The 21,598-nt window shown below is 32.7% G+C and overlaps 1 protein-coding gene and 2 pseudogenes across 1 annotated transcript; 1 reads left to right on the top strand and 2 right to left on the bottom strand.

The window, feature by feature from the left end:
* Positions 1–130: 130 nt before the first annotated feature.
* Positions 131–4,197, bottom strand: LOC103839368 (probable calcium-binding protein CML16). The gene has a single exon (XM_033280572.1). The coding sequence runs from the start codon at positions 765–767 to the stop codon at positions 282–284; it is 486 nt and encodes a 161-aa protein (XP_033136463.1). The 5' UTR covers positions 768–4,197; the 3' UTR covers positions 131–281.
* A 3,209-nt stretch (positions 4,198–7,406) lies between these two features.
* On the bottom strand, positions 7,407–12,301 carry LOC103839369 (annotated as a pseudogene).
* On the top strand, positions 12,301–21,567 carry LOC117128340 (annotated as a pseudogene).
* The last annotated feature ends 31 nt before the right edge of the window (positions 21,568–21,598 follow it).

Raw genomic sequence — 21,598 nt, 5'->3', positions numbered from 1 at the left:
TCTGTTTGTGTAAGGTTAGATGATTTATATAAATGTGACTTATGTGCTTATATGAGCTTCTTGCGAGTACCAACCTTAATACATTTTCATCATGATTATTCTTTCATATCTCATCAAAAGTCAATCTTGATAAAGTCACCAACTAGTATATCATCATAAACTAATTAGAAGAAAAGAGGGAAGATTAACGCCCATTGTTAAATTACACAAGGTTGCATAATACAATAAAACAACTGAACATTAGAAAATAATCAATTTAATCAAAAACAAACATAAGAGAATTAAGCAGCAGTTAATCCAAGAAAATCAGCGGCGGATTTAGCCATGATATGCGCAAACTCATTAAAACTAATAACACCGTCACCGTTAGAATCAGCCTCCGTCATCATCTCCGTCAACTCGCGATAAGTCAACGGATGTCCCATTTTAGCCATCGACCCCGCAAGCTCCGCCGCCGTGATTTGACCGTTACCGTCACGATCGAACGAACGGAAAACCTCCATGAGCTGCTCCTGGTTAATGAGCACCTCCTCGTTGAGGTCGGGGAGAATCGCGACGACGAGCTCGTCGAACTCGACGGAGCCGTTACCGTTACGGTCGATTTGGTTGAGGAGGAGAGAGATTTGATCGCCGCGGGGTTTGATGCCGAGGGAACGGAGGAGAGCGGCGAGCTCGAGCTGTGTGAGGCTTCCGTCGCCGTCCATGTCGAAGCGAGTGAAGATGTCTTTGAGCTGTTTGATCTGATCGGTTGGTTTCGCGGACGCCATTGACGGAGGAAGAAGGAAGATAATTATTATTCTTGGAATTGGATTTGAATGGTGAATAGTTCTTAAAGACGAAGAAGCGCGTTTATGGAGACGAAGTTGAAATATTTTTTTATATTATTATTGTTATTATTGTTGAATTGTATTCCCGCGTAGTAAAGTAAAATTTAATTACATTATCTTTTCTTTTTTATTGATTGGTACTATGAATTTTGTTTTTCAATTATTGATAAGATATTAAATAGGTCGAGACAAAGGGTTGACGGTGATATCATTTAAATCGGAAATTGAGTAGGAAGCACATTATTAGACAACTATATTCTTGTTTATTACTAGTATTGATTATGTTTTATTCTATTTTGTAATAAATTTAAATATTTAAATGGACAGTTTGATTTCATAGTATATATGATTTACATTATACATAATCTATTTAAAATCGATTTTGCCTACTCTCAGTATCTTATATATTTAGGTGTTTACTGATAAGTGATGTGTTGTATATTTAATTTTTTTGAAAATATATAACTAACCTACTATAAGTATGTTACATTTTTTCTTTACCGTTCTAAAATTGAAATACCAATCAAACTTATTATATATTTTCTGACCAAACCACTTATTCTTGTATATATTTTGTTAAGTAAAAAAAAATGCTAGTTGTTCTGCTGTATATCTATTTGTAACCTAAATCTTTCACGACTTATTATCCAGAAAAATGCTAGCAAGAACTTGTCATTATATGATTTTTTTAACAAATCATATCATTTGTTTATTACATGATGAAAAATATTTGGCAGATATAATATGAATTTCTGAAGTTTGGAACAAGCGAAACACCAACCTAGTGGATTTCTTTTTCCATTAAATTCAATATGTGAAGTTGTGAAAATACATACATATTATAAATATTCTTCAACTATCTCATAACAACTTACAAATCTTAGGTCAAAGTTGTTATTAACACAACTTGACATTGACGAAGAATTTTGAACCGTTCTTTTCCCCAGAAGCTTAAAAAAAACTCACTATTCTTTGAAAACTTCTCCAAAGCCTTCAAATTCTTCAACATACAAAACCTTGCATCTCTATACTCATAGACTCTTTTCTCCTTTCCGAATCAAGCCCTGTATTTTCTCGACATTCACAAGTGAGCCCCGTTCTTTTTATCCTTTAGTTTATCCCCCATTTTGCATAAAACTTTCTCGTGTTCTTGACCAGCTTTTCAGGGAGTCAAGGAAGATAAAGATTGAGATTTGGAGAACAAGAGGTTGCAACAACACGATACAACAAGGCAATCAGCTACAAATGTGTTAAGATGTTCTATGGAATCTTGAAGGACAAAGACAATGGAAGAGATTAAAGAACAAACTGAATCCTAACATATTGTAGTAATTTGGAATATTTGGTTTGAAGGAACTCCTTGGTATTGCTTCTATATAAGGAAGACATTGGGAGAAGGCTAATTAAGGAAGCACATATAATAAATGAAGTTATATGGAGTATAATTTTTAGATAATATAATGTGTGAAGAGATTGACAAAAAATAATAATAATGTGTGAACAGATAACAATAATGGTGGCTAATTTTCCTTAAACATAACTCTACAATAATGTAGCCATTCGATCAAGCTATTCTTGTTGGTAGGGCATGGACGAAGAAAATGCTTTTCCATCAAGCAAGAATCAATCATTAATTTCTTATCTAGCTCAAACAGTTTGTTATTATAATAACTTAAATAAGGATCCTGTTTACAGATAGTATTCTTGAAATACTCATATGGCTACAAATCTTTATGGAAATAGCAACTAAAGTGTATTGAAATCAAATACTGAATAAGTTTCATCTGAATTGAACAAAAAGATAAGACGTAATTCAAAGCTGTTTGTGAACAGTTGTCCATTGTATACACGCTAAATATCGTTTTAATAAACATCTAAGCATAGGCTATGTGAATCGGAATATCAAGAATCAAGATAGGATGATACATTGATACGTTTGGCAAATACATGCATTGACCTTATCGTATACGACCATCCCTAAGCCATTACCAGATAAAGTAGATAAATTAAGATTAAAAGTTGATAATAATAAAAATAGTTTTCATTATTAAGGTATAACATAATTGGTAAGACAACATTTATAGGATCATACAGAAATAAAATAACTTCACAAACATTTACATGAATATTAACAAACTAATTCTAAGTTTATTATACATCGATCTGTTTCAATATATATATGTATATATATATATATCAACAAGTTTTTCTTTCATATCTACTCATTATAAAAAAACAATAAAAATCGGTTTTTGTTTCATATCGGAGATGAAATATACATGGCCAAATGTCTCTCACTTCAACCATGCATGTCTTCTGTCTTAAAAACGTTTAGTTCGGCAATACTAGTAAGTTTTGCTTACATAACTGATTTTTTTTTTTGTAAATGATAACTGATTTTTATTTGTTATCGTCAATCTCGACAAGTCATCAAAATCAATCAAGTAGTATAGCATGATCAGAAACTATATGTCCATGATCTTTACCAGTTGCTCTTTTATTTACTCATTGCAGTCCTGCACTAAACCAACATATGTATATATATAGCTTTTTTATACAGAACGTTATTGCAATTGCATTTGGTGGCATATGTATACATGTTCGAGCTTCAAACAAATCAACCAATATTCATAAGTTTTTTTTTTAATAAAGGACCAATATTCATAAGTTCAAAAGAAGTAAAATGGCATAATAATCGTCAACAGTTACTATTGATCTCTTAGACATACACAAAGTAAATTACGCTGATTACCAAAAAAAGTAAATTATGCTGATGACTAATGACGTTATAGTGGTCCAAAACCCTAAGGGCCAACCGACCAAAAATCTACATACCGATCGTGTCTGAATTAATTTTTATGGTCCATACAAATAAAGCAAGTTCATGCCAGAATCGAATCCTATTGCCCAAATTTTCAGCATAGGTCCACGCTAAGCCTAAACCAATAATCTGCACAGACCTAGTGATAACGATGAATCGAAAGACTGAAAGAACAGAAACAGAGAAAGTCAATTATTTCATCATTTCTAGTTTTTTTTTTTTGACAACATAGGAGCTATACTCTAAGTAGAAACCATCGGTTAAGCTAGCCAAACCGGTGGTATTGAATCAACATATAATATAGCTGAAGGAGAACTCCTTGCACCACGTGCAAGCTTGTCCGCCATTGTGTTTTGTGCCTTTGAAATATGTTTGATCTTGAAACTAGGGAAGAAAGTCTTACTGCGGCTGAATTCTTCTATATGTGTAGCAAAATCTGGCCAATCCTCAGGTGACGACACCATCTTCACCAATTGAGAACAATCTTCCGCGAACACTACATCTGAAAACTACAGAGTCTTCATGCATTCCATAACCCAAATCAACGCCTCACATTCTGCATGTAGCGGTGAAAGGCTGCAGCGGAGATTCATTGCCCCCATCATTACGTTCGATGTCCCCCTCATTTGACAATACCACCCTTGTCCAGTGAAAACATCTTCTTGCCGCCAAGCCCCATTGACATATCACACTCTTGTATGCTCCATTAATTGTCCGTTATCACCTGACTGGGCATTTCCATGTTATTCTGGAACTAAAACTTGTGCCTCTGTCCAAAGGGTACTTTCAACTTCCGCTCTGCACAAAATTTCCGGAGGATTCCCATCCTTATTCTGATAAATCTTATCATTTCTATTCTTTTATATATACCACATAATCCAGGGGGAAACAATCAGAATCAAACTCCTTCGGAATTCTCCAAAAAAGATAGTCCAAACTGGTGTAAACCGAAGAAGATGGGAATATTGCGGGGGGAGGGGGGGGGGGCGAAGGGATCCTAGATAACGCCCAAGTTTGAAATGATGGTGGACATTCAAAGAGAACATGATTTATAGTTTCCTCCTCTATTCCACAAATACTACATCGTAAATCACAATCTATGCCACGTGACTTCAAATTCTTGAATACCGGTAAGGTCCCAGATAAAACTTGCCAAACAAAATGTGTAAGTTTCGGTGAGCATTTAAGTTTCTATGTAAACGCCAACAGTGGTGTAACATGTGGTCCATAAAATATTGTCCTTGGTCCCCTATATGGATATAATGACTCTGTCCTGAAACCTGATTTAACAGAATATTTAACAGACTCTGTATACATCCAGCTGGATGTATCTGGCCTCTATGTCCTACTAACTGCTATCTCATGAATGATCTTTACATCATCTGGATCAATATATGCATTGAGCAAGTCTACGTTCTAGGATCTATCAGTCAGATTGATGAGATCTTCCACCTTGAGAGATGAATTTAAAAATTGAATTTGGGTTTTTGGTAATGCTGACCTCAGGCGAGGAACAGGAATTCATGAATCATTCCAAACAGAAATTGATTGCCCAGACCCTACTCTTTTGATTAGTCCTTTTTTAACCAGAGATCGAGCTGAATAGATGCTTTTCTATCCATAAGAAGAGGAGTAAGATCTGTGATCATCCAAAGGATGAGAGTTCCAGAAATATCTTCCTTTAAAAACCTTGGTAAATAAACAATCTCGTTTATCTATCAATCGCCATAATTGTTTGGCTAATAAAACTGTATTAAAATCTTGGAGATCTCTGAAGCTTAGAACGCCCTCTTCTTTATGTATGCAAACATTTTCCCAAGGAAACCAATTTCTTCATTTCTAGTTCAACTACATAAAACTCTTTCAATCTCCAGACTCCCTCTAAAGTCCTCTTATTGTAAATCTTATAATCTACGTACCTTAAAAGTCACAATTATTTTAATTAAGTATAATTAAAAAGCATAAATCCATGCCGACACAATTGATAGGGCTCATGCAAAAAATTAATCAGTATTTACAATTTCTTAGATTTCATGAGTTCCGCGAGTGAATGGTTACTGAGTGAGAAATTATATACGACTAGCTTGCAATTGCATCATTGCAAGCTTAACTATATTTGGGGTTGCGACGATTTTAAAACCCGTTAATGTTTTCTGTGAAGGGACTTGTGTCATGTATGTTAGAGCATCTCCAATATAAAACTCTATTTTTTCTTTCAAAATGGAGTAAAAGTAAATATAGAGTAAAATTTCATTTTTGACGTAAGTTCCACCAAAGTTCTATCTGGTAACAAAGGTACAACCGGAAGTGAAAATACATGATGTATTCTTTCAGAGTTATTGGCAAAATAACTCTTCTCCGTTGAAGCCACAAGGGTTCGAAAGATAAGAATCCACCACTTAATAGTTTCCAAGAATATAGCTAGTAAGTTTCTTGGAGACCAATTCCAAAATAGATTTGTGGTCATTTTCAACTTAGATCAGAATATAAACATATATGTTTTTTTATTGTCAGCTATTTATTCTCATACTGAGGACAAAGTGAGTTGAATTCACAACACGATAACCGAGTAGCACAAGGTTGATGATCATAAACTCCCATCTAAATATTTGTTAATAGCTTAACCAATACAAAAGAGTTTTGAAAAGAACATACAATATAATGCAATGAGTTAAGATTTTAGATATCTAGTTAATGAGCTTCTGTCACACAAGACATACCAATCTCAGCGGCCAATCAATCACAAACACGTTTCAACAGCAAATTAATCAACTACCCAATAAATACATAACATCTCTAAGAAATTGCAAAATGAGACTTTGGTTAAATAACCGGTTGATATTTGAGTTGTGTTATGTTGTGTAACTTGTGAATTGGTACACTCATAACGTTACTAGGCCTGGGCATTCGGGGTCCCAATCGGGTTTCGGTTTTATCCAATCGGGTTTCGGTTTTTCGGGTTCATCAAAATCAGCTCCATTCGGATTATATGAAAGTTCGGTTCGGGACCGGTTCGGGTTCTATCGGGTTCGGGTCGGGGTTAGTGAATCTTCAAAGAACCGGTACAACCCAATATACTTTCGGGTTCGGGTTCGGGTCCCAATCGGTTTTTCGGTTTAAAAGTACCTGATTTTTACCTATTTTATAACCAAAACATGAGTAAAATCGGTTCTTCAGTTTTAAAATACCTGATTTGTACCTATTTTGTAACCAAAACTTAAGTAAAATCGATTCAAAAATAAGGAACATCAACCGTGATCATTCAAAATCAAACGAAAAGTAAACATATTTACTGATAAAAAGAAAACCAAATAAATAAAAGCATAAAACGAAAACCAAATTCTCATGAAATGAGAAATATTGTTTAACGAAAACAAAATTTAAATCTAAATACTTCAAGATTCAACGGCCATCTTTAACCATCAACCTTCATGTAATAGAACCACCAACCTTCATGTAATAGATAAGTATTTTAGATGTTCAATATTTCTTAATGTATTTTGGATACATATTAGGAATTGAGATCATGTTTGGTACAAGATCTTTTCGAGGTTTTGAATGTTTCGGGTTATATCGGATATCCATTTAGATTCGGGTTCGGTTCGGATAATACCCATAACCCAAAATACCACAAAACAAGACCCATTCGGTATTTACGTCGGGTTCGGATCGGTTCGGATTCATTTTTATCGGATCGGATTCGGTTCGAATTTTCGGGTTCGATTTATTTGCCCAGCCCTAAACGTTACCCTGCAAAATCATAAAACTTGAATTCCAATTTCGATGTATTCAACAAAACAAAATGAAAAAAAATATTCAAAAAGTGCCAAAGCTTTCTCACTAAGATTGACATAGGAGCAATTGAGTTGACAATTGTTCCTTACTGGATCCCATAAAATTCATCTCTTTCCTTCAATCTTCGTCGTCATGATGATGAATCTCTTTGATGATGATGTCCGAATAACCATTTCCATCCTTTGAAGCTCCTTCGACTCCTACTCACCTCTCGATCCTTCGTGGTTAACCGGCAAGACCCTCCTCCTCCGTGTTCCAAAACGCCGTCGTTTTACAACTTGTCCAGAGGAATCGAATTTAATCTCGATAAAACCAGGCTCTTCTTCTTCACCATCTTTCACCGATAAAACCCTTCTCGTGAAACTCATCGCCGACGAATCACTCTTCCTTGCTGCTGCTTCGTAGTTGCTCCTCTGTGGATAATTATTCTCCCTCCGAGTATACTCTGTTTCACTGAAGTTACTCTTCCTCCCCTCGAAACAGCTTCGTCGCAGCGGCTCTGATTCACTGAAGTTGCTCTTCCGATGCTCTGTCATCGTATCGAAAACCCCTAACCCGCCATTGACGCTCAAGCTTCTCGCGGCGGAGAAAGAGCTCCTTGCACCGGAATAAGACGACATGTCTTCTTCCGACCCGATAAAGCACCCGTTTCCTCCTCGGAAACTACACAGAGATCTTGATCTCAAAACACTCTGTTTCTTACCATCGTCGTTGTAATCCAAAGCTCTCTCATTTATGAGATTAATCTTCCTGAAGAACCTTCCGATATTTGAGAACCTATGATGCTTCCTCTTACTAATCTCAACGCAACTGCTACTACTCCTCTTGAACACCACAACTTCCTCTGTTTTTCGACTCTTCTCCGTCGTCTTCCTCTGTTTCGTCGCCTCTTCGTCGATGAAAGAAGAGATCCGGACGACGTTTCCGGCGAAGTTTGAGGTCGGATTAGGAGAGACGTCGGAACATGAGCAAGAAAAGAGTCTCTGTTCGCCGCATTCGGAGCATACGAGGTTAACTAAACGGTCGTTGAGACAGTACGGACAGATTCCGACAGCGGAAACAGATGGATGCTTCCGGCAAGAGAGGTCGGAGGGTGTGCTGTAATAGAATGAAGCGTCGTCGTTTCTTCGCTCCGTTGCTGTTCTCTTTCCTCTGTCTTTCATGTTGGACAAACAAAACAGAACAGAGAGAAAAAAAGAGAATATAAAGTTTCCAAATTGGGAATATTTGTATTGTTTTTGGGCATTGAGATCGAGAGAAGTAAAGATTAGGACGAGCGTTTTTCTTTAGCTTTAAGTTTTATTATTTTTATTTTCTATTTATTTTCCCTCTTTTTAAATTTCAGCCCCTTTTCAATTGTCCCACCATTTTTCTTTTTTTTTTTTCAAATTAAATTGTAATTTAAATGAATTGTCATATTATTTGTTTATGTCATGTATTTTTTTTGGGTATAAATGTCATGTGGATTCAATTTGCGCTCAGAAGAACTATTTACAATGAACTATTTACAATTCAAGTATTTTTGACATGGTATCCTCACTTTTCAGCAAATCTTAGGGGTTATTCGCTTCTATTGTGTAAAAATAGTATAATCATGCATTTGGCTGTAGGAAAAGAGAGTTATTAGTTGGTTATTAGCATGTTGAATATGAATTACCAAAATTACTTAGGCTGTAACTGGTAAATCAAAAAAGGAATACATGGAATATAAAAAAATGGAATAAGATGAATGGAATGCAGTAGAAAAATAGAATGAATTCATTCCATCTATTCCTTATCAAAATTGTTTTGGAATATTTTGCTTTGTATTTTGGATAGATATTTTTGGAATTGATAGAATGAGCATTCCATTCCATTCATGTTAAATGGTAAATTTTTTTATGGAATTGATGAAATTGATCATTAATTCCAAAGCATTCTATTCCAAAAATGGTCAATCCAGTTACTGAAATTACATAAGAGGAGATGGTTAGAAACTTAGAACCGAATAATTAGGGAAAGAAAAGCAAAAAAGAGAAAGGGTACGATCAACAAAGAACCTTAGGTTTGTTTTTTTACCTTTTGTTTTCTTGAATTTGGTAAACCGAGGAAAATTATAAATATAAAACTCAATTTCAAATTGGAGTAACAAAAATTATTCTACCAGTATCCAAGAGAACACGACTTCTCGATCTTTTAGAGAGGCCATGTCTATCTACTACACCAACAGACCAAACACTATTTGATTTTTTTTGTATACTAACATGCACGTCAATGTCTTAAATCAAAAAAACACACTACATAAAAAAAACATTATTGCACAAATAAACAGAAATTTCCAAAAGATTATAATAGGAAGAATTAGAAAAGCCAAAAGAAAAGACGTGGAGTGACGATCATTACTAATTAGCAAACACATCCAGTGACAGAGGAATATATACGTGGACGAGATGAACGAACTCATGCATCTGCCGTTTTTTCTTTTTGTAATTATCTGCCGTTTGTTACTGCACCCGAACACTTGGTATTTTGGATATATTAGTACTCGATTTTGTTTGTATTGATAGTTAAATTTTAGACTTGTCTTTGGTTTGTTAAAAATGAGTATTTACCATTTCAAGTATTTGCTAAATAAATGATGAATTTTCAAATTATTTGTCTTATCTTATTATTATTTTTTTCTTGGGGAATTGCCACTAATACCACTTTCCTAATACCACTTTTCAACTTTACATTTTTCAATTTTACCATTAAAATTTTAATGGCTAAAGTACCATTATACCCTTATTTAATCAAACATACACCTATTTTCTTTCTCCCACGATTCAAACAGTTCCCAAATTGAACGACGAGATTCACGACTCCGAGGAGATATGATTCTCCGGCGAGATTCGACGACTCCGACGAGATTTGAAGACGCTGACGTCCGACGAGATTTGGCGAAGACTACAAGCTCAAACGAACAAAACATGACGAATGCGTAACAAAGGTGAGAGGATAATATATGGTTATTTTCGTCTCTTTCTGTAGTTTAATCTTTGATTTCTCAAAATCGATCAATTTCTAAGAAGGAAGACGAAGTCTTTCTCATGAAGTTTTCAAATCTCAAATTTATAAGACTTTATAAATTTATCGATCAAGAACATAGTGTTTATGAATGAAGACGACTAACCACCATCAAGTTTTTTCGATTGTGTTTATGAATTCCATGGAAGCTCCACTGTTTCAATCTCCTTCTTACTTTCTCGATTCAACTTAGTTTTACAATCTGTACCAAAATTCTGTAAAAGCAATCACTAAAACTTTTGGATATCGTTTTTGGTTTCGGCTTAGAGTAATCAGAAGAATGCTGAAAAAACCCTCCTTTATCCACTTGTAAGTCTAAATGAGACATATAAGCTTGTTTGGTAGTTGTCTCAGTGTGAGATGCTTTTATCTTTGGGTTGCTTATGAATTCTTAGTTTAGTATGTGTCTCTTGCTTCAGTTTATCCATTGATATTCCTTGTTAATTTGGAAAAGTTTGTTAATTTGGTGAATATCTTGTAGTTTCAGGGCTAACTGCAACTCGATCTGTGTATATTTTAGGTTATATAAAAGTTTATACTACTTTTCTACTAGTTTAGCTAATAGAATGTTTTCATTGGGTAATTATGCATTTTGTGTACTTGTGCTGTGGGTATATATATGCTTTGGTTCCGCCGTTCCGATCTTTAGTGGTCATATACTTTGGTTTTCAAAGCAGGAGCAATCCGTTTCTTTTGCTCTAATATTTTAATTATCAGGTGTGGCAATGTCAACTGGGCTAAGCGTTTAAAATGTAATATCTGCAACACCAATAAACCTGGTCAGAATGAATGTGGTGTGAGGTATGACTCAATGTCAATGACAACCTTCATTTGTATTGTTCTTTAACAGTATTCGAGCTGAGGATTGGTATTATAGATGCTTTTGCGGTGAATTTAGGATACATTTATAAGATTTTTGTTCGATAATAGTAATCTTCGTGTCAGCTTATTCATCTTTAAATATGGCCTCGTAGATAACTGGAAAAGGGGAAACAATATTATCTTCTGAAATTTGACCGAATGCTTTCTTTGGTAATATGTTCAGTATGACAAAGCTCCTAATGCATCAAAATGTGCTTTCTCACTTGAAATGTTTTGGCCAAATTAGTTTTGCATTAAGAAACGTTATGTTTCAGCCTGATAGGCTGTTGTTCACTGTTCTCTTGAAAGACCTGTGCTTATTCATTTATTTTCTCCATATAGGGGAGGTCGTGGTGGTGGCTACAAGGAATTGGATGAACAAGAATTAGAGGAAACAAAGAGACGAAGGGGTGAGGCTGAAGAAGTAATAGCATATGCTTCTAATGCAGAGTTCTTTGTTATTTCTTTTGTTGCATTTAGTTCTTTTATAAATGTTTATAAATCATTTTTGAGTTCCTTGTACTCATTTTGCCTAGCATTCCTCAAAGACTTCCCAAGTTCACACATTTATATGTTTTTTATAGACATATGCGATCCACTTTTGTTTGAAAACTTCTTTATAAAGACTTATAAATCGTCCAGTTGTAGTTTTAACAATATCCCAAAATTCAGATTTATAAGGAATTATAGTTCTGTAAAAATGTAATGTTCACTATCCGAAAATCTTAATCTTAACCAGAACTATTCAAATAACAAGTTAAGCCTTATTTGTTTTTTTGGATAACAGAAAGAAGCAAATCCTAAAATTAATTGAACTCTTGTTTAAATACTTCTTTATAAAGATTTATAAATCGTCGAGTTGTACTTTTAACAATATCTTGAAATCTAGATTTATATTTATAAAGGTGTAAAAAAATATTTGGAACAAATTTAATTTTTAGTAAATAACTCTTGTTTCCTTCTCCTAAGGTCTCTGACACTGTTGTTGAGCCATATAATGCAACGCTCTCTGTGCATCAGCTCGTTGAAAACGCTGACGAGTGTATGGTTCTCGACAATGAGGCTCTCTACGACATCTGCTTCCATACCCTCAAGCTAGCTTTCTAACCCCTCCTGTGAGTAAAAGACTCTGTATATATTAACCTTAATGTAACATTTGGGTCTTGACTTGTTTGTTTTGTGTGATTTGCTAGTTGGTGATCTGAACCATCTCATCTCGGCTACAATGAGTGGTGTTACATGCTGTCTTTGTTTCCCTGGTCAACTCAACTCCGACCTTAGGAAGCTCGCTGTGAACCTGATCCCTTTCCCAAGGCTCCACTTCTTCATGGTGGGTTTTGTTCTGTTGACATCGAGAGGATCACAGCAATACAGTGCCTTCAGTGTCCCTGAGCTGACCCAGCAGATGTGGGATGCGAAGAACATGATGTGCGCTGCTGACCCTCGTCACGGACGTTACTTAACTGCATCCACTGTGTTCCGTGGAAAGCTGAGCACTAAGGAGGTTGATGAGCAGATGATGAACATCCAGAACAAGAACTCATCCTACTTTGTGGAATGGATCCCGAACAACGTCAAGTCCAGCATCTGTGACATTGCAACATTAACTCTTATAATATTTTTATAAACTCTTATATACAGATTTATAAGCCTCTATAAAATTTTATAAGACTTCATAAAAGAATTACCTTTTGAAATTCTACATATCCTCATAAATGATTTTATAAACCCTTATAAATAATTTTAAACATTCTTATAAATGATTTATAGACCCTTATAAAAAGTTTATATATATTCATATAAATGATTTTTAAGACTTTATAAATGAAATTACCTTTCTAAATATTTATAAATGATTTTATAAAACCTTATAAATATTTGGTATATTCTTATAAGTGATTTTATAAAGGTTTATAAATCATTTATATGAATATATATAAACTATTGATAAAGGTTTATAAATGATTTCTAAATTTTCATAAATGATTTATAAACATTTATAAATTATTTAGTATCTTTATAAAGCCTTATAAGGATTTTATTATGATGATATAATTTGATATGGTTTCTCTGCCTCTTCTTTATAAAACAATTATATCATTTCTCAGATTTTCTTAGCAAACAGAGGTACATCATTAACATCATCCACAATCAACTAAAGGATATATATATAGACTCGGTAAGGTTCAATCATGATTCATGAGCAAATCTACACTCAAGAACGATTCAACATCCAGAAATATTCTATCATTCACCACAAAACAGCCACGAAGATCGTCTGATCCACATCTAAAGCTGTCTCCGGAGATTTCTCCAACACTCCCCATTCTTCTTGGAGACACTTTATCTTATTCTTAGCTAAGAACGCAACGATATACAGCAAACTCAGTATCCCCACGAACCTTTGCTGCCTCATCTCGCTGTTTTCCACCACATGAGAAATATATATAAACTATTGATAAAGGTTTATAAATGATTTCTAAATCTTCATAAATTATTCATAAACATTTATTAATTATTTGTAATCCTTATAAAGCCTTATAAACTGATTTTATAAACTCTTATAAATGAATTATACTTTAATAATATATTTAAAAAACTTTATAGACTGATTTGATAAAGTCTTATTAATTGTTTTATAAACCATTATAAATAATCTTTTATTTATTATAATAATTTACAAACATTTATATTAGAATTATAGACACTTTCTTTATGAATATTTTACTACTAAATGTTTGTAAAGATTTATAAACTCTTGAAAAAGATTTATTAACTCTTATAAATTGTGGTATGAAGATTATTAAACTCTTATAATATTTTTATAAACCCTTATATACAGATTCATAAACTTTTATAAATATATTTATAAAACCTTATAAATGATTTATAAGTTCTTATAAATAGTTTTATAAACCCTTATAAGAGGTTTCTAACATGCAAGATAATATAGATTAGCTAGAGCCCAAGCTGCAGCAAGACTACCTTCCTTTCCCTTGTATCAGAACTTTGCAATTGATCAACCTTCTCAGTGGGAAGATAAGGGCCAGTTTCATCCATCCTAGGACCAACAGAGCCTCTCTCACGTTTGTCTAACAGATGCTGGAGAAGGAGGAACATGCGAGTGGTTCCTGTTTGCGTTTCGAGGAGCTTTGTTTTCCTTCATTGTTCCGTTTGCAAATGAACATCCCGCATAGAACTTATCCGAAAGACCATCTTCTGGATCTTTAGATTCCACTTCTGCTAACATCTCAACGGCTCTGTCGTAAGACTTCGTGAACGGTTCATCTCTGAACTCAATCTCGGCAGAAGAATCTCACACAGCATCAATCAGAGATTTAGCTTCTGGGATTCGACCCATACGCATCAAGCAGATGGCCAGGTTGCACTGTTTGTTTTTGTCTGGCTCCAAACACAAAGCTCTCCTATTCATAGATACATAAGTGCATATAAGGAAAAGACTCACAAGGGCAAACACAAACTAACAAGAACCAAACCTTGTAAAGCATTGAGTTGTACTATCAACAATATCTTAAAACCCAGATTTATAAGAGGTTATAATTTTTAAAAATACAATGTTCACTATCCGAAAATATTTCTCCTAACTAGAATTATTCAAATGACAAGTCTAAATCAACCTTATTTGTTTCTTGAATAACAGAGGAACGAAAATCCTAAAATTACTTGAACCCAAATTTATAAAGGTTTATAATTTTTTGAAAACTCATTGTTCACTATCGAAACTCTTTCTCTTAGATCGACCTGTTGTAAACCAACCTTCGTTGATTTTTTTTTTTTATAACAGAAAGAACAAATCCAAAATATTACTTGAATCGAACAAAAAAAATACACAAATTAGAAACATACCAGTGTGAATCGTGGAGAGGAGCCAACTTCTTTGAGGTTTTGAATCGTGATTCTCGTAATTGCTTATCGCTAGATGCGTGAGAGAGAGTGACGATGGAACTCAACGGAGACGACGATGGATCTCGTCGGAGATGACGACAGATCTCAACGGAGAGAGAAGAACGATCTCCACAGGGAGAGAGACGATGAATCTCGGAAAGAGAGACGATGAATCTCGGAAAGAGAGACGACGGATCTGACGGAGAGAGAGACGGTGGATCTGACGGAGAGAGAGACGGTGGATCCGAAAGGAGAGAGAAGAAGGATCACGACGGTGGAGAAGAAAGAGACGATAGATTGAAGTAAAGATAAGATTAGTTTAGTCTTTTACCAATTAATGAATGTGCTATTTATGAAAATGTCCTTTGAGTGGTGGTATAAGTGAAAAGTGGTATCATGTAAAGTGTATAAGTAAAATTTCTCCTTTTTTCTTTTTTGCTAACATTTGGGTTATCTTATTACTTGTTATTTGTAAACTATATAAAAGTTATTTGATAATTCGCTGGAATTTAAGCTAAATAACTTTATATTTCATAAATAATTCATTCCTTTCTTTATGTTTTAGCTAATGTGGAAAACAAAATATATAAGAAAAAAATTCATTCCATAATTAAATCATTTATATTTTGTTCACTTATTAAAATGAAAATATAAACGAGTAAATACATTTAGGGAACCCCCATTAGTAAACACATTAATAAAAATGAGTAACAAACTAGCAATGTCAAATAATTATTTTTATTCTAGTATTTGATATCATCTATGTACTTGCAAATAATTTAAATAGATAATTTGATATTTGATTTAATCAACTAAAATACCCCGATTTCACAGATCAAATAGAGACCAAATAACGGATACAATGCTGGTGACAAGTAACTGTGCTCACCTTACTTGTGCCCACCCCTAGATATTACAGACGTCTGTACCAGTTCTCTTGCAATTTCTTAATTAAGTATCTTCCTTGTATTGTATTGCATAAACACATTACACATACATAATGATATATTTGTACATGCTATATTTGCAAATATATGCATGTGAGCCGACTAGATTTTGGGGGACGACTGACGAGTATGTCCCTCACAGTTTCCTGCAAATCTATCATAGACGATGACTAATGAGTAATGGCCCACACGCAGAATACTTGAAAATTATATCTGATTTCATATCTTTAATGTTTTAAAATTTTACTCTACAATCCTTTTTTTAGTTGAAAGTGTTCAGTCCAGAGAGATCCGGATCCGGATCCGATCCAAAAATTCGGATATCCGGAGGTGCCGAATCCGGATCCGGATAGTAAAATGTTAGATCCAGATATCTTGATTTTTAGTCTGGATATCCGGATCCGTAAATTTTATTAATAACTATTTCAAAAATAGTAATATCTATATATAAAAACTAACTTTATTTAATATATTTTTATTTTTATAATAGTATATGTAAATTTTGTAATATTATACATAGAAATAATCAAAAATATTATATTTTTTATTTTTAAATTATCTTTAATATTTTATATATATTAATATTATTTATTTATTTATTTTAAAGATCCAAATTCGGATCCGGATATCCGCCGGATATTACAATTTTTAGAAGGATATTCGACACCCGGATATCCGAGAACTCCGTATCCGGATAAAGATAATAAAATTATGGATCCGCCGGATACCTTAAAATTGTCCAGATATCCGATCAGTTCCATGCCTACAGCTATGTATATAAATTTTGAGCCAAATTAAGTATCAATTCGAATAGAATGATATTATTTTTATGAATATTATAAACGGAAGCCAAATTCAGAATAATCTAACATAAAAATCTACAACTTATGTTTTAAAATTAATAATTTATTTGATAAAAGCAAAAGCTGAAAATTCGATTTTGCCTTGTCCATTGTTTTTCTATAAAAACTAAGAAGACTCGAATGAAAATTTGGATTTAAGATTCTAAAACTTTTACAATTCCAAAACATAGAAATTCCATAAAAACGCTGATTCAAACGAATGGGAGACAATACAAACAGGTAAAAGTAGGGAATCGTATCTCGATCAATCATCAATGCAATGAAACATTTAGATCACAAACTAACTAATACTAAGTCATAGTACAAAACTATTCTATGTCATTTAATCAAAATAAGTATTTTTTAATGAAAAGTTAAGTAACATACAGTAAAGAACTAGTTTCATCGAATCTAATTTTGTTAATATAAAATTATCTTTTGATTTACACATAAATAATTTGACATATATGTAGAATGATTAAAATTATGTATGCTTTGTCCTTTTCAGTTTGACATTTAAATGTCTTCCTTATGTAACATTCTTTTGCTAACGCTATCTACATTTTTATGCTATGGATCCAACGTGAACAAGAACATAATTTTTTGAACTTGTGAATAACATCAGTGTTGGTAAGTCTAAAATATATTCGTAAATATGTTTAAATAACAAAGTCATTCTTGGCTGACGCGGTAGAATCCATAATAGAACGATATAAGAATTTCAAAACAAAAAGTAAGATTGACTTTCATAGAAATGATAATTACAAATCATCTACAGAACATCATATAATATATAACCCTAAGGCATGATATGGACCAAAAACATCATTTATGTTTTATTAAGTTAGTTTTTGGTAATAAGGAGAGCAACTGGGTAAATTTAGAAACTGAGATTGAAGGATTTGCAGTTAGCTATTTTAATGATTTGTTTTCCTCCTCGTCAACATCCAAGGCTGATTGTTTTTAGAGGAAGTTCCACAATTGGTAACAGATGCTTAGAATATTAGGTTACTGGCTCAGGCTTGGGAAGAAGAGGGCGAAGCTACGTTAGGGAGCATGGTGGCACGTGCACCCATAGTTATTTTGATATCAAACATTTTACATGTAAAAACAGTAAATTTTCAGTGGCTCAGATGGTAAAACTAAGCATGGTGCACCCATAATATCACTGGTTCAATTCCCCTTTCATGTGTATTTTATTTTTATTACTAGTGATGCACCCAGTTAAGAAGACTTCTAGATTCGCCCCTGAGATGAGGCAAATATTATTTATGATGCACTCTGAGAAAGCCTCGGATCAAATGGGATGACATCATTGTTCTATCAGCAATCATGGTCAATAGTTAAAGAGGATTATGTAATCACGTGTGATCACTAGAATGATTTTTAGAATCATTAGAGAAATATGTTGGTCCATCTAAATACATAATAATCTTTTTATTAAGCTAACCATAAATTCATTATTAATGTTTTTTATTATTTCCTTAAATAAAAGTTACAGAATTACCCTATGTGGCTAAAGTGTATATGATAATTAATGATTTTGAATAATAAAGATTTGATAAAAATTAGTGTATCTTCTATCATATTTGTTTAATTTAAAGTACTACAATAAATTAAACAACTACATTAACCATATAAGAAAAAATAGTTTTTTCTGTATATGTTATATTTTAATTTTTTTAAAACGATTATAAATTACTAAACCTGTTAAGAATCTCATGTTCAAATTTTGTGATCAATTGTTTAAAATTTTTGGTTATGATAAGATACAAATGATTACGAAATTGTATTAGTAGAAAGTCTCATTTAATAACTATTAAGATTAAAAGGTATATATATCATTTTAAATTAAAGTAAATACCATATAAAATATATAAATATTTCATTTGAAAATTTACTTTGAACAATCTTTTTGATAAAATCTTTGAAAAAACATTGACAGCTTAACTAAAAAAATATTAAATTACTAAAACTATAATTCCATAATGAAAATTTTGTTATCAATAATTTTTTTTTGCTATAAACGATACAACTGATCAAAAAAATCATATGAGTAGAAAACATCATTTAATAGACATTAATATAAAAAATATATTATATATATATTAATATTATTTAAATTTAATTATATATCCTACCAAATAGAAAAGAATATTGTTTGGATTAATAAAATTTATTTATATGTTTTGCCAATTTAATTTTAGGGGGATTTGTAAAATATGATTCAAAACTTGATTTTAAATACAACTAGACGGTAATAACAGTCTCAGACTCTCACGTTAATTCTAAACGGTAACCAAATAAGGATACAATAGAGGAGGGAAAACAGTCAATTCATACATCAACAAGGAGTCGCGGTCCCGATCAGTACATACATTCACACCTTGTGTTAAAACATACATCAACTCAAATTATATTTAAATTTCATACGCCAACCAACACTTTTCGATAAATTCATACATTGACCATGTCTCCATTAGTCAAATATTGACGGAGTCTTACGTGGACTTAACAGATGGTTAAGTGGAATTATAAGGTTAATACGTGGAAACTAAGCCCAAAACAAAGTCATTTTATTAAAAAATAATTATTTATCATTAGGTTTACATGAGGATTCGAACCCGGGTTTTCTGAATTAACGCATCTCCCACTCAACCACTCTGCCATGTATGCTTGACTATTAATTGGCCAAACATATAAATAAGAGCAGATGAGCAAAGACTATTATTAACACACAAGCTCTTCAGATATGCTAGAACAAAGCCAACACATAACCTTAAACGTTTGTTTTTCTTTCTTTAAATGCTTCCTTCAAGCTTCTTTACCCGTAATCCTGATGAAACAACTTTACATGAAAACAAGCTTTGATAAACTATAATAATGATAAAAATTTTAAAATATTTTTGGATTGTTAAAAAACTTTTCAATTTATTTTTGGTTCTATTCTTTTCACCATCCAGATGGGTCATTTGGATGAAGATGAGATTGTTGATCATTTATACTTTAAATTACAAGAAGTACGAGCCGGTTGTATGGGAGAAGCCGTGGTTGAAATCTATGAATCTCGCGTCCTTTAAACCCGCTATGTAATTGTTGTTTTCCTCTTAAGTTTATGTAATCTTATATAAAATCTGATAAATACAGCAAAATATTGAATAAATAAAAAGAATTGATGTCAATTAATTTTATTTAATTTTTAAATTTCATGTTTGTTGGGGTAAATACATAGTAATTAAATGGCATGAGTGTCAGGTGTTGACATCCACTAATCATTCCCGGATAAATATGTTAGTTCACATAAGATTCAAGTTCCAAATGGAAATATTTAAAATAATTGGTGCAGTCCTAATAATAAAAACATAGAGATACATAGATGTATGTAGAGATTTTTAATATCATTAATTGCGGAGCAGTCCGGTTGTAAATGATAATTTATTCTAAATATTAGATTTAAAGCTTCCTAGACTATTGATACTTTTATTTATTTACTTTTTCCACCGAAATTTTTATATATTTCATTTTAAAAAGTAACTGTGTGTAGTCAAATAATCTATTCTAAATGGTAACCATTAAAGTGATTTTTTATATTTAGGTATTTAGGTCGAGACCTACGCAAGATGAAATAATATGCAAAATACTTTGATGGCTAATTAAAATAATAAGTGTATGTGTTGCATCTTTTTTACGAAATAAAACCGAGCAATGAGAAGAAAAAGTTGGGCCAACTACAAAGATGCTTTAAATTTATGGATCGTAACACCCGAGATTTTAGAGCTGATTGAGAAGGCCTATGACAATAAAATGATGGACTCAAAACTATCATTACAATAACTTTTCTTTTGTTGTCCTTCATTCCAATCATTGAATATAACGACCTGGGATTAGCTTTTATTTGTTTCCTGCAACTTTTTTAATTAAAATATATTAAATCAACCCGAAGAGAATAACCGTTTCAATTACAAACCGACTCGGACAAAATTACCTAGGTTAAGAGATTAGGTTTTGAAACTTAAAACAGGGGATTAGGTTTTGCTAAAGAATTTCAATAAGTTCCTTTTTGGCGAAGTAATGATTCATTCAGTCCTCATTTTTCGTTGATCTGTTATCATTCAAATTTTATTTTATAATTTCATAGCTTCCTTCTTCCTTCTCTATCAAAACATAAGTCCTTGGCGAAACATAAATCCAAAATCTACACATGCCAATTATGATTTTCAGCTACATCTAAAATAATGAATTGCAGGTTAGTATCTTACTTTTTTGTACTTCTGTATATTGATTGAATGATTACTTAGTTTCGTTAGGCGGATTGGTTAACAATATTACACATGAATCAGAAGTCAATAAGACCTTAGTATTGTTTAATATCGGTGGTGTTAATTAACAGAAGACTAAAAAATTCCTTTTAAGAACTTTCAGAATGTCCTCAGATAAAATCAAAACTACACAATCGAATATGTTTAGGTATAAGTAATTTTGTACATATATAGTTACAAAATATTATACCATTACCTTTTGACCAAAAAAAAAGAATATATTATACCATTACCT

The sequence above is a fragment of the Brassica rapa genome, chromosome A09 (assembly GCF_000309985.2).
Source record: "Brassica rapa cultivar Chiifu-401-42 chromosome A09, CAAS_Brap_v3.01, whole genome shotgun sequence".
In the NCBI taxonomy this organism is placed as follows: Eukaryota; Viridiplantae; Streptophyta; class Magnoliopsida; order Brassicales; family Brassicaceae; genus Brassica; species Brassica rapa.
Note: the sequence above shows the minus strand (reverse complement) of the source record. Positions and strands in the feature narration are given on the sequence as shown.

What these genes read in the sequence shown, in the direction of transcription:
- LOC103839368 (XM_033280572.1), bottom strand. Translation starts at nt 767, where the DNA reads ATGGCGTCCGCGAAACCAACCGATCAGATCAAACAGCTCAAAGACATC.